Source organism: Lates calcarifer, linkage group LG17 (assembly GCF_001640805.2).
Source record: "Lates calcarifer isolate ASB-BC8 linkage group LG17, TLL_Latcal_v3, whole genome shotgun sequence".
Classification (NCBI taxonomy): domain Eukaryota; kingdom Metazoa; phylum Chordata; class Actinopteri; family Centropomidae; genus Lates; species Lates calcarifer.
Window position 1 is genome coordinate 11448146 of NC_066849.1, and position 14711 is coordinate 11462856.

General features: G+C 44.4%; 1 protein-coding gene and 1 long non-coding RNA gene across 2 annotated transcripts; one reads left to right on the top strand and one right to left on the bottom strand.

The window, feature by feature from the left end:
* Positions 1-12: 12 nt before the first annotated feature.
* Positions 13-14632, bottom strand: ankrd24 (ankyrin repeat domain 24). Its single transcript, XM_051077107.1, has 23 exons — positions 14508-14632; positions 14220-14288; positions 12189-12319; positions 11854-11942; positions 11692-11756; positions 11524-11581; positions 10365-10435; positions 10062-10168; positions 9241-9413; positions 8600-8622; positions 8266-8358; positions 7736-7846; positions 7497-7616; positions 7191-7320; positions 6852-7030; positions 5599-5762; positions 4074-4858; positions 3673-3989; positions 3203-3436; positions 1974-2150; positions 1721-1885; positions 1519-1584; positions 13-634 (listed from the first exon to the last, which is right to left on the bottom strand). Exons 2-23 carry the CDS (start codon positions 14253-14255, stop codon positions 566-568), a joined length of 3363 nt encoding a protein of 1120 aa, XP_050933064.1. The 5' UTR covers positions 14256-14288; positions 14508-14632; the 3' UTR covers positions 13-565.
* On the top strand, positions 1772-2373 carry LOC108881427 (uncharacterized). Its single transcript, XR_001960612.2, has 2 exons — positions 1772-1912; positions 1998-2373. It is a non-coding gene; the product is annotated as an uncharacterized LOC108881427 (long non-coding RNA).
* Positions 14633-14711: the final 79 nt, after the last annotated feature.

Here is a 14711-nt window from a genome sequence, read left to right on the forward strand (position 1 = left end):
AAATGTAGCAGCTGCACAGTGAACACAGCTGTCCAACTTTCCATACACACATGCTACAGTGAAATTAAGACTTCAGATTTCCATCACCCAAAAATAGACACGAGGCACAGTGTAGAAGCTGCTGCTTTCAAAAGCTATTGTGCATTCAATCAACAGTAAAGTGAGTTACAAAGAACAGGATCAGCAGGCCAGCAATTTGTTTTTCTTTTTTTATTACAACAATATTGTATAAAATCATTCAGCTTGTCACACAATCAGAGCACCTGATTCTATCTTCTAAATAATCACTCTATTCACATTCACTCCCTGCTACCACAAACCCCCTGACATGTAATGAAGGCACTCCACAGATCTGTTTTTATTTCACTGCTTGGTTATCAATCCATCCTTGAGGCTGTTGTTTAGGTTACGGTATTGTACGCATGCAGCTATGTCTGATCACAGATCGGTTGTATTTGGCTCTCTAGAAGGGATCTTTTTATGATACTGGTCCCACAGGTTGTTGTACTGGAGCTGCTTTATGCTGACCTGTGACCTGTAGAAGTACTTTCAGACGTTTTAAGGTTCAGTGTCCCTGTTGTGTCATCCTCAGGATTTGGAGCAGCACACCCTGCACCTCTTCATCCATTCGGCCCTGTTGGGCAACAGGAAACGACTTAAGAATACAAAGGTACGGCATTTTAATACTTGTGTTAAATAATAGTAGCATAATAGTTGCATGAATCCATAATAGGCTCTACAGGACAGACCCAGCAGCAGCCACCACCCAAGTTTTAGAAATGGGCAATCATTCTGAATATCAAGTTACACCCCACTCTTCCTAATTATGTGGGATAGATAATGAGGAGCCAGTGACACACAGTTACTGACACAAACAAAACCAATGACCTTTCCCAGCACCCTGATGAATACCAGACCTACCAGGAATAGAGATCAACCCCACAGTGCAGCCTATCCCATACCAAGCCCTGCCCCATATCAAAAATAGGCATGAAAAGTCTGGCAAACCTGTACCCGCCAAAAGCATGAAAAAGAAGAAACTAAGTAGCTACAGTTCTCTTTAAGGTCAACGACATCTAGACAATCCCTGATTAAAAGCCAACATTACAAAAGGAAATGGCTAATGTGTACACCTTAGTGGTGGAATACCGTATGATGAAAATGAGAAAGTGAGTCGAGCCCCCTTTCCTCACACCTCTTCTGAAATTTCATCCACTTTGTCTGGTAAGCAGAGATGGTGGACTGAGCCTGCCCGCTCTTTATTGTCTGCACCACAAAAGGGGACGAATTCAGCAGTCTGTGCCATTTACAGTGAAGACTGTAAGTGGCTGTCCAGCTAGTTGCACATAGAAAATTTAATTGATCCAATCTGACACAGGCCTCCCCCACAAAACAGTACACACATATTTACACATACACACATCAAAACTCTCAATAAAATGACCTTTTTACATCTCCTAGTCAAAGGTTTAAGTCTTCGAGTTGTTGCTGTGGAATGTACGTCTGCATTCAACTGACCTGTACAGCTGCCAGTAAATGGGAACGGTAAACAGCCACCACCTGCTTGTGTTTTCTCTCCCAATCCTGCAGGAAGGTCACAGAAGATGTTACTGTCGTGTGAACATTTGTTTTCTTATTTTTTCACAGATGATGGTGGATAGATGGAAGTCATGATACAGTATTTTTTCCTCACTATCTCTTGTGTCAAGTCTCCCCTCACCTGAAGCTGCTGGGTGAGTATAGAGATCCTGTTCTGTAGAGCCATTTGCTGCCCAGGGTTACCATGATGGGTGGATGAGGAGGAGGAGGATGTGAGGCCGAGAGGAGGCGAGAGGGCTCCCAAGGCCTCCTTTAGCCGGAACACCTCTTTGGACAGCTCTGTTATCTGCATCAAGACAGACATATCAGTTTGGTAAACTCATACTGTTGCTTCAACAGTAGTTGTCTCCAAGTGGCCCTGCAGTCTCCCTTACCTTGCGATCCTTCTCCTTGACCAGGCCCTGGGATTCCTGGATGTCCTTATGGAGTTCCTGGATGTGGCTGGATTGTGCTTGTAGCTCAGCGAGCTGCTGCTGCACTGTGGCCAGCTGGGACTCTGCGACCTGCCGCTCACTCTTGTTAAAGAGAGCCTCCCTCTGCACCTGGAACACCTAGACCAGTAAAACCACCAGTGGCATCCTGTCACTTTAAAAACGTGGTCTATGTTTAGTCACTCTCTGCTTATATATCGTAAAAGTGGAGGATGACCCTAGAGCACTGACAATGCTCTAGGGTATATTTAAATGAGATATTTAAATGGACAGTACAGTTGCTATGGTACTATATTGACAGATTCATACAGACAAAAATACAAGCTTACAGGAAAGAACTCAAGCTCTTGTTGATTGATTGCCTTTACTGTACATCTCATGCAATACTTTGTCTCATTTCCTGATTTAATAAGTGAATCTTAATAGTTTGTTTCCATTTTCTCAGTAAAATCTAAAATATTTCTCCTTCAGTATGGCTATACCCACGACCATGAGTCTGAGTCTTTGCTCACTGGAATTTCCCTTGGTAACAGTTCCTCTCTTTGATCTCCACACACCCACGCTTGGGTTGCACTGCACTAAACTGAGCCACAGTAAATCTACACGTGTTTACTTTTGGTACCATATTCAAATGTGTTTCTGTTTCAGGGACGTTTGAAATTTACATACTAGTGTGTGTGTATGTGTGTGTGTGTGTTAGCACCTGCCAACACTAAATTAGTGGGGTGCCAAACAGACCCTTTTTTTTTTTTTTTTTTTTTTAACTAAAATGCCCTTTAGATTTAGCCTTGGCTCCTTATCATCCTCTGTGCCAACCTGAGCTGGAAAGGCAATTACTCAGTTCACAAAGTGAGAGTACTTATATCTATACATGTGGAAGAAAAATTACACTGGGAGTCACCAGGAGCCTATAGTGCACATATTACACTGCTTCAATGCATCAGTAAGCACATATACAGAAGGAGCAATCAAACAGAGGAAGGTACTGAATGGAGAAAGTAATACACATATGAATAATGCAGAGGCAGGAAAGAGGCCTTCATGGAACATAGGTCACTTTGTGGCAGACACAATAACATCTAATGTGGCTTTCGATGGCATTAGAGGGGATTGGAGAAGCCAGAAAATGATAGCACACATGCACTCAAACTCACACACACACACACACGCACCTCGGTGCAGGTCTTTTCATGCTTGCGGGTGAGATCGTTGAAGCGAGCCGTGATGGCGTTGATCTCGGCCTGCAGAGAGAGCCGTAGGGCCTCGTGGTCCTCCTTAGAGATGAGACCCTGCTCGGCTGCCCTCTGGGACTTGAGCTCTCTCAGCTCCATCTCCTTCTCGGTCAGAGCGTCCTGAGCTGCCGCTGCTTTGCTCTCGCTGGCCTGCAGAGAGCGCTGGAGCTCTGCCTGTGTGACGAGAAGCGCAGATTAGGTGGTGGATCACAGGTTTGTGCCCAGTGACAATTTGAAAGTTTGTGGCAGAATGAATTCCTGGAATTGCATTTACAGCTATTTTTAACAATTGCTATTTGCATGGCTTTTCATGGCACTATACTGTGAAACTGTAAAATTCTCAGAAAATGCTCTGCCTCATCTGCTTCTTTTGATCAATCTTATAAGATTTGTGAGTGTCCCTCCCTGACCTTGATTTTCTCATGCTCCTCTTTGGGTATGGCGTCCTGCGCAGGCTGCAGTTTGGCCTCTAGCGCGGCAGCCTGCTCCTCAGCCTGGCTGCGGAGGGTCTTCTCCTCCTGCAGCTCCTGCAGCGTCTGAGCTAGCTGCTCTGATACCGCAGACAGCGCCTCCTTGTGTTTCGAGAGCGGCACAGCATCTTTCAGTTGCAGGGCGTCCTGCGCCCGGCCCTCTCGCTCTGCGCACAGACAATCCAGAGCCTGGGCTGCTTCCTGTCTTGCCACCTCTAATTCTTCTCTCACTGCTGCCAGGGTGCGTCTGGAGTGTTCTGATTGGAGAGAGGAAAGAAAAGGACTAACATGTACATACTGTACATGTAATATTCTCTCTTTTTTTTAATGACACTATGTACCTGATATGACTGAGGGCTCTGAGCTCTCTGAGTGCTCCTCCTCTTCGTCCTCCTCCTCTTCATCGCCACGAGGAGGAGGCCTGAGTCTCTCCAGCTCCAGGAGGGCATCGTTGAGCCTTCTGGCCACGTCTGCCCTCTCCCTGGCCAGCTGCTCACACTGAAGCCCGAGAGTCACCTGCACTTCCTCCAACTCGGAGCGGGGCACACGCTTCCTCAGCTCACCCTCCAGCTCTGCCAAACGCTCCTGGAGACGACGGACCTGATCTCCATCTCTCGCTGCTCCTCCCTCTTTCCCTGCTATCCTGCTCTCTGCCAGGGCTGCCTCCAACTCGGCCACTTTGCCACGGAGGCACTTCACTGTTTCCGTCTCTTTCTCTCCTTCACCGTCTTCCACAGACTCCTTCTGGGCCAGAGCAGCCTGGAGTTCCTCTACTTTCTCTGTCAGCTGTTTGATTGTGTCACCGTCCTGGCCGCTCTGACCTCTTTTCTCGCCCTGTCTCTTAGCAAGCTCCTCCTCTAGCTCTGTCACCCTCGCTCTCAGCTGCTGCGCCTCTTGGCTCGGACCCTCCTCCGCGGCCCCAGGCACGCTTTCGGCCCCGGCACCTGCCGCGACAGAAGCCCCATCGCTGCACTCCACAGAGAGCACCCCAAGACGCATCTGTTCCTTCAGCTCCTCCAGCTCAGACTGGGAGGAGGCCAACTGCTCTTCCAGCCCGTGCAGCCTCTCCTTCAAAGCCTCTGTACTCTCTGCATCTGCACCTCCTTCCTGAGACTTGTCATCACCACTGCAAAACAAGATAAGTATCATCAATCACTCAAGGATCACAGAGAGGAATCTGTCTTTTATTTTTTTCAAACAGGGATTTTAGTGTTTACCATGTCAGAAAAGAGCAAAAAAATTCCCAAAAACCAGGCTGATGTCTTCAAATTGCCTTATTTGTCTGATGAATAGTCCAAAAACTAAAAGAAGTTCACTTTACAAATGTAAAAAACAAAGGAAAAAAGCAAATATTCCCATTGGGAAAGAACAATATTAGCCATTTTGCTCAATAAATGACTTGCTGATGATTAATTCTATCAACACAAAATCTCTCTGTATAAAATCTATTGACTAATCATTTCATCCACAGTAGAACACATTAACACTTGATTATTGAAGCATCCATCTGCAACACCTCACTATAGTTGAGGAACAACAAAGATGTTGAAAAAAATTCCATGAAAAAGAGGTCAAGAAACCAAAAAATCCATGATGTCATGAGTATACATTTTGTACATAAGCCTGCTCAGCCTACAGCATGCAGCAGGAATAGTAATTGCTCAGCACTTTTAAAAATGGCCCTGATAGAGGCAGCAACCAGATACTGCTGAGGCTCAGAAGCTGATGATAGCAAAGACGTGCACATCTCAGAATAAAACATCTGATTCAATACACAGGAGTTCAAGTCAATGTGAACTGCGTCGGCTATTTCAGCTTGCTAGTGATTTATCAATGTGAATGAATGGGTAAATGAATCAGTCTTACCACTCCTCTGCCACGCAGGAGGCCTTATCTGAATCCTGGGCCTGAGAGAGCTGCTCTTGAAGGGCTTCAAACTCCTTCCTCAGGGTCTCGTACTGAGCTAAAGGGACAGAGTCCGGGCTGGAGGTCTGCATGTCTGTGTCGTCCTTTTCAAACATCTCCAGCATCTGTATGCAACAGATTGGGGAGATTGCCTTTCACCGTTTATCAGATCCAAAAACACTGAACACTGCATTTCCCATAAGGAAACTTGATAGTATTGTTTCATGAGATTCTTGCTGCCTGGCAAATTACCACATCTTTTTCACGCCACACCCGAAGCCTGTAACAAAGAGTTTCTATTATAAATGTAGAATTTATTTATACATTAAATCATATGCAGATATAACCCTGGTGACATTATCCCATTTTTTTTTCTCAGACCTGACAAAGCTCCTCTAGAGCCACAGAGGACACTGTACAACGGTTTTCATTGGCTAAAAAAATAACCCCAGTGACTAGTAAACAGACCTTTATGCCTAAAATTGGTGGAGCTCCCTTTAATTAACTTAAGTCATTATAAGTTTTGGAGTCTTATTCTGCTCTCCATCATATATAATAAATCATAGCGAGAGGTTTTGGTTCTAGTTTATGTCTGACCTTCCTCCACAGGCGCAATCTCTCTTTGCTGTCGTATCAGACATTTCCCCACTTTCTTGTCTGCTTCTTTTTCGCACAGCAGGGCAGAACTGAAGTTCCTGGCTTAGATTACTGCTATTCATACAGTGGTGAATGACCAACCACACTAGAACAGAATATTTCAAGCAAACTTCAGCGCCTCAACCAGCATGACCCAGTTAGAGAAGAATGACTACAAAATGTCCCGCCCCAACCCCATGTCTGCATCTGATGTTCTGTTGTTCTATTTATACTTGCATGAAAACAACTGCCTCGGTGCATTAGTGCACCAGAGTGCAGCGTCATAAAGTTTAAGTGGTCATGACTAATGCCCCAGCCAGGGACACTCAGCTACCCTTGAAACAGCATCTTCATGTTCTGCCAGGGAACCATTTAATAATCACTTCACTATCAATTTATCCTCTTTAAAGAGGCCTGGGACTGTGTGCGCATTCGTGTGTGTTTGTATGTGTGTGTGAGACAGAGGGGAGATTATGTTTAGTGAATTTATTGTCAGTTATATGAGTTTTTTTCTCTGCGAGTACATGCATTCATATATTAGGTGAGTATTTGTGCATTTGTGGTTTCCCTGACCTCACCTGTACTTTGAGGACAAGTTCAGAGTTCTGTGAGGTAAGTTCCTCTATTTGTTTATGCAGCTCAGCAACGGTCCCTGGGTCTGCAGGGGCGGGAGAGGGGCTGGCTGAGTCAGTGTCCGCTTGAGAAGTGGCCTCATCCTGAGCAGGGGAGGCTCTAGAGCGCTTGGAGAGCAGCTTCTCTAGAGAAAAAGTTCAAGAGAAACCACAATGAAAATCAGTCAGCGTATTCCCTGACATGATAGATGCAGGAATTCCTGTGTGGTATGACAGGGGCACATGGAAGTGCATGTATGCTCCGTGTCAGGGCTGGGGGAGCCCATGCATCCACAGGTCACATACCTGGGAAGTCCAGCATTTCATCCATGTCTTCAGAGTCACTGGCTCCTATACCATGGCCACCTTTCAGCTCCTCGAGCAGCTTGTCCCTCTCTGCCTCTGCCTCCTCTAGGCGCTGCTTTAGCTGGGACAGCTACAGAACACACACACACAGACGCATGTAAAAAATACTGGTTATAACAAGAAACCCTCAGTCCTCATCAACCCTCTGTCATCGCTAATGCAGATGCAAACACACACAGCTCTAATGAATAGATATAGGTTTACATGAAATACATGAAACATTTTTCAAGGTGAGCAGCGCAGCACCTCCTCCAAGGCAGAGATGGCGCTCTGCTGCTGCTGCTCCAGGGCTTTGATCTTCTGGAGCAGGCGACCTCTCTCCAGACGGAGCCGTCGGATCTCCTCAAACACCTCCTCATCCTCCGCCTCACACACAGGCAACAGCAAAAAAATTATGACAACCAAACAAACGTCTGCATTTCATGTAAGATGAGTGAATGAACATCAGCTATGACTAAACAATAATAGAGATTTACAGTGCCAACCTGGGCTGGTTGCTGTGTCTCTGGAGGCTGGGGAGAAGGAGAGGGAGGCTCAGGGGACAGGGCAGGGGGAGCAGGATTCCGGGGTTGCGGGGAGGGTGGCAAACCCTGCATCTTTACAATTAAATGAATCTTTATTAGTCATTACAGAGATGACACTGTTCACTTAATCCCTTCACTTAATCCCTTAACAAACAATGCAGCATTGCAGGAATACTACCAATTAATTATTGTAAACACAAATATGGACATGCTTGAATCTTTTTTACCCTCATGTAGTAAAATAGAGGTCAACTGATTCAAAACTAGGAGTCACAAGATAAATCTTTTGTTTTTTGTTTTGTTTCATTTAGTTTTCCCTGGTTTTATACGTTCTAAATTGATGAAAAAATCTGACAGGTTTTACATTCCGCATATGCAACATGTGATGGAAAAAAAAAGTACTAAACATTGCTCTCACTGATACAGTTTATATGTGCTACTGGCCTCTAAAAAAATGTGTTTTCCATCCTCTGAGATGGTTCTTATATTACCTGGAGAGGAGAGCGGGGTGGTGGGGGAGCTTTCCGTTTGCGGGGGGTAGTCCCCCCTTGCACTGATGAGGCGCCTGAGGGGACTTGGGGGGGCTGTGTGGGGGGTTGGGGGTCACAGACAAGCAGAGGTCAAGCTCAACTTAAAACGAGCAAATGGAAGAAACTGAGATAAGACAAAAGGTCAGCAACAAATGGGAACGAAAGCCAACAAAAAGAAAGCGGCACGCAAAAACAATGACCTCATATTGGAAAACATGCACAATATGATCGGCCAAAGTGGGCCATGATCTCACTGATGGAGGGAGTGATGCAGTACACAGCTATGCAACATTACCTCCTCGCCTGCGCCCTCAGAAGCTACGTGTGCGGAGGGAAAAGACACACACAGCAAAACACTTTAACCTCTACAGCTGTGAGGTTCAGCAAACAGCCAGAGGCACATGAGGATATATATACACATACACACTCTCACTTCCACTCACGTTTTAACATGTAGTTTATAGTAGTGTAGCTTTTATGTATCATGTAGCAAATCCACCAAAAATCTCCAATAATAGAATAAAAATGGATGTGGTTAGGAATCATATGCACACCAAATTATCTCCTTCATCTCCTTTTCCACCCAGGCACACATCTGTTTTTCATATAACAGCTAAGTCTTTGTTTGGAGATAAAAGTGGAACAAGCCTTTCGTCTCCTCTTTTTTTTTTTAAACCCAATTTTACAATCACACCCAGCTGTCCTCCTGATCCACTTCCTCTTATTACAGTCCTCTTACAGCTTAACAGGATCTAGAGCAGCACAGCCACAAACAGAAGCCATACACTAGTGTCTGATTGTCTGGTAGATGTTGCTACCATGTGTTGAGCTGTCATGAGCTGTTTCCACTTGGTTTAACAGAAATAAATTATATATATAACAATTCAATCCCTTCTTTCTCTCCAATTAAAAAGGCCCCCAGGCCTCATACTGTACTTGGAGGTACTCCATTCTGCAACATCTGTAGGACACGTTGGTTGCCTGTGGTTTCGCTGTAGTCGGTGGCTTTGTGTCCAAGGGCGTCAACTAGTTGTGTGTTGGCCCCACCTCTCAGCAGAGCTTCTATGGTTTCAACACTGTCACTCTCGCAGGCCAGCATTAACGCAGATCTGTGGATCACAAACATTATCACAACACAGCTGGAAAATGATAAGTAAATCACACTGAGAAAACAAATAATACATACATAATAAGATATAAAACTTCAAAGCACTGTAGAATCACATGGTATATTATTAATTTTAGACCTATGTAATTTTACTACTGAGCAGAGATACTCATTGACCATTTCAAACTTATACATGAGTAGCCTGTCAATCATTAAAAACAGTAAATATGCTAAAACCTACAGAACTTTGAGTCTCCTTGTTAATGTTAACTTCAGGATAAATCTCTAATCATCCTCTCCGATAGGCGACAGCATCCACGCCAAAATTAAAAGCTGTTGCTCCCTGCTGGAGTTCCTGACCTGCATCTCTCCAAATCTCTCCGAAGCACTCCCAACTACAAGAGCCTTTCCTGTGTCCCATGACCCAGACAACTCTACTGCTGTGAGAATAATCCCAAAGAGATTTTTAGGTTCTAGCTTAGTTGAAGAAACTGCATCATGTCCCAGTCTGTCTCCACAGGCCTCCCACCGTCTGATACTCTCAGTTGTCAAGGCTACACCAACAGTGAGATGGACGGAGGAGAGTCCAGCTAACTAACTAACCCTGCATGTTACTTAGAGGAGGAGTTGAACATTAACAGTCCAGTACCTTCCCTGGTTGTCTTGTATGTTTGCATTGGCACCTCGTCCCAACAGGAACACACAAAGCTCCACTCTGCTCATCTGGGCCGCCAAGATCAATGGGGTGGCCCCGTCCTGAGAGAGAGAGAGAGAGAGACACGCAAAAATCCAAACATCATTGAGCAAGAGCACACATAGATATGGGATTTCATCATGTTGTTTAATGTACTAGATAAGACCAAGAATTAATATAAAGTTTTTTAAATCTCACACAACAATTAAAAAGCAGCAAACCAAAGTTCATATACTATAACTGTAATCTTTCACTTACACTGTCCTGGACATCCAGATTGGCTTTAAAGTCCCACAGGGTCTCAGTGCAGGACAAGCAGCCACTGACTGCTGCAGAAAACAGTCAGAACTATGGTTGATATCAGAGATTTACACACAACATGTACTGTGCTTATTTAATGAACTAGCTGCTTTTTGATAAGCTCAGTTTAAGTATCAAATGCTCCTAAACACCTGCTTTCAGTACTTAAATGAGGTAAAATGGAATCTGTAAGACTAAGTCAGAATAAGTCAGAGGATCACCAAAGTCATCAGTGTCCATCAACTGTGAACCATAAATGTCTGTACAGAATTGTACAGCAACCCATCCAATAGTTGTTGAGATATTTCAGCCTGTCTAAAAACAAATGTGTAAAAATGTGAACCATTCTGTATGTGTTTACTAAAAATAAATGTTTTTGCATTTTATTCCTCTTTAGTCCAAGTCTGCAAGAAGTTGTCAGAAATATTAATGCAGCACGGTACATTCACACAGCAGACTGTGTCAGTTGTGGAGATATTTGATTATTTGTATATTCTCATATCTAATAGCTTATACCACTGCAGCTGAAAACTGTCATGAGAAAAGTCCAAATTTATTCATTGCTCTCTAATTTAAGTATTAATCCAATGAAATGGCTCCATTTAGAGATTAATGACTGAAAAAGATAGTGTATAAGTGTGTTTAAAGGTTTTGAAAATTGCAAGAAATCGCACAACTACAACTTTAATGATGACTTACATAATTAACTGCTTTTGTTTTGACCAATCTTGCAGGAGGACAAAGACCTCTCCACCAGGAAGGCCATTATGAATGTTCCTCCAAAGTCCACCAGTGGAGACAATGTATTCAGTAATCAACTGGTTCAACTAGGAAACCGTTATCAGTGGAGCAGGTACTTGGTGTGTTTTTAACATGCTAATCTTCTCCTCTGCTCTCTTCTTTTCCTCTGAAGCTCCACTCCTCCCTTTTTACAGATAAGGGAGGAGTGGCCACCAGTCATGACCACCGTTCTTTAACCCAAATGGTATCACCTTATAAGAATACAGATTTTTTTTCCTAATGAGAACATGAAAAACCATGAAAATCCATCTAATATTTATCAAAACATTCCACTCAAAACCGCAATGTCTTTCCATTGTGGTTGTGTAACTCTTACCTGCATGATGAAGTGGTGTCCTGCCAATGCCGTCGGTACAATCTACTGTCAGTCTCTCCTGTTGGAGAAACATAATTAGTACAATCTTAGAATTCATTAAAACTCATTTCCCAAATCACCTTGTGGTGTATATTCCAGGACTCATTAGTTAACCAGATTGTGTTTTACCTGTAAGAGTCTCTTTAAACAGTCTGACTGGCCATTTTTGGCCGCGAGGTGAAGAGCGCTGCAGCCTGGAGTGAGTCAGTTATAAACAGACATTTACAAACAATCCATGTGATTCAACAACCTTGTGAGATAAAACTCTTATTTGGTAATAAAACACTGTACCGGCACCATCAGGGACACTGAGGTCTGCTCCATGAGAGATGATCACCTCCAGACAGTCAAGCCGGCCTCGGGATGCAGAGAGGTGGAACCTGCCAGAGGGAAGAAGGACAATACGTGTCCCTCATGATTAGAGATGATAAATGAGAGTTGGTTTCCACTTAAAATTCCTGAGAATTGTTAAGCTCTAACACTGCTGATTTCTCTCATCAGTTTAGCTTTAGTTCAAGAGAGGGCAGGAAACAAAACTAAATCAATTACATTTATAATCTTATTGCAGCTTTAAGGAATTTGCTTAACGCCCAAGGGGATAAAAAAAAATTAGACAATTAACTTACGCTGACTTGCCCTCAGCATCCAGCTTGGTGGGACAGAGACCTTTTTTGACGATGAGAGCGGAGACTTTGTCAGGTTCATTCTGCTCCACAGCCTGCAGGAGCCTCTCATCACTCTTACTCCAGTCCTGACTCTGAGAGGGGGGCGGACAAGCCAGAGAACAGGTCATCACCCTGTACTGCCCCACAGAAACTGATACCACACTGCATATCTCATAACATACAAAACAATGGATTGGCAGCCTAAAGAAATATAATACAATGACCAGTTTTACAAGTCACATAAAACTACTTTTAATACAGAAATACAGAATACAGAAATGAACAGAATCAATTTTCTTTCCTATTTATGTGTTTATTGGGTATAAACAGAAGATACCTACTGGCAGCGGCAGCAGGCTGAGACAACAGAGCCGCTTCATCAGGCTAAAAACAGGCTGCTGAGGATCCATTCGGCTAGCAGGTCGTCACACACTCAACTAAATACAGCTACACTGTACGAAGCCACCACTGTTTGTCCTGACTGACAGCGCACACTGGCTACATAACAAACCCGGACTCACACCTGATAGTGCAGAGAACTCAGCTAACCATAAGTTTCTAGGGAGAAACCCTTTAGAGGTCACAGCAACATGACAGCAGAGATCTACATGCCAGAGACTTTATGCTACACTCAAAATCACAAATCCAGTGAAACAGAATAGCTTATCACACAGAAATGCACAGTAACGCTGCTACTCTCCGTCCTCACAACGTCCCCCTGTGCAGCACGTCCCCATCCGCATCCAAATCGGCATCGTCTCGTCCTGCTTCAGCTACTAGCAGGGACATAGCCAGTCTTGCCATCCTGCCTCATACACACACATACACCCTCTGCCACCTCCTTCCTTTTCTTCACTGTCCTCCTTTCTCTAACCTATTAATTTCTCTGCTGTCTTCTTCTCTGTAGCGGCCTCTCTCTTTCTCTCCATTAGTTTTTGTCAGGTCCTGCACGGTCCCCCCCACCCCCACCCCTGGCAGCGTCACAGATCTGTTTCTCTCTGCAGTTAAAGAGCGGGGCCTGTGTGTGATGTGAGGACTCAGCAAAAAGAGGAGAAACAAGCTAGATAAGCTGCACTCTGCTCTGTTGGTTTTAATGGTCATTCATTGGGCCGGTGGTGAGGGGGACATAGTGAGGCTCACAAACACCAGCAAGCCTCAGACACATGTATGCAGGATATCTATCTACCTATCTATCTATGTAATGACATGGTTATTAGGTGAAACTACTCATCAGCCTCATCCAAGAGGATCAGCTTTGTCGCCACTGTAGTGGTGATCATTAAGTGTGCAGTTCAAGGTAACACAGAGGTAGAATTTCTCCTCAAGTCGACTGACAGTAACAGGTTGTAATGGTGCTAAAAGCATCATCAGGAATCCAAATGCTCAGACCACACTGTAGAGTTGACAGTTGCTAGTTTAAGTAACATACTTGTACCTGTGCCCCAGGTCTGTAAGGGTGCGAGGTCACTGACTCTAATAAGCCAGCCTGCAACAAGCACCTGGCTACATGGACTGGGCAAAAAAGTAATATCTTAAAAAACAGTGCATTAGAGAACAAGGTCAACCCCCACATTACAAAGCCCTTCAGAGTAACACAGGGATGACAGCAGGAAAGTAGGAATTCTCTGAATGTGTGTGTGTGTGTGTCTGTGTGTGTTTGTGTGTGTATGTACGCGTGAATAATTGAAGGCCACCTGAGATCTCAGGTTATAGCAGCAGTCTGGAGACAGCCCTACTCTCCTGCTGCTGCTGCTGCTGCTGCTCAGTGACACTGAATCCCAGTGCCCCCCCAGACAACCACAGGAGTGAGAAACCTGGGACCTATGTAAATGTCTATTTAAGGTAGAGCACCCAGGCACTGTGATATTGGGTTAAAATACAGCTTGTATGGCTCATATCTCTAAATAGCCTGTAGACATAGAAAACAGCTGTATTGTTTTTAAATACACCCGACAGTAAAGCTCCAAATGTCCATCAACAGATGGTTCTTACCTCAGTCTTTTTAAACTTTGCCTTCAGACTCTTCATAATGGCTTGATGGCCACTGTCTCAACAGGGACACTGAGATAAACAAAGCAAACAAACATATTGTTACTGTAAGTTGCAGCTGATTCAGTGTGGCCCAAAAGGATTTTTATGTTTCCTCCAGGGCTCAGTCATCAACATTTAGGTGTTCCAAAATTTTATGGATGTGAAATGTGTCAACCCCAGACTAACATAAACCCTAATGCAGTTATCACATAGCTATAAACTGCCAGAGAAGAGAAACAGGCAGCCTACCTGTGGAGGACAGTCCTGTTCCAGGTGAGTGTTTCCTCTGTCCCATCAGCCCGCTGCTCACAGTGAAACACTGAAGTCACTGCTGCCTGGCGGACAGCAGGACTGCACCCGCCCCGATCGTAAATCAACCAATCAGCAATGCGCAAAACGCCGGATCAGCGTTTGATTGGCAATGATGGATGACACATTGTGTCTGTCGCGTGC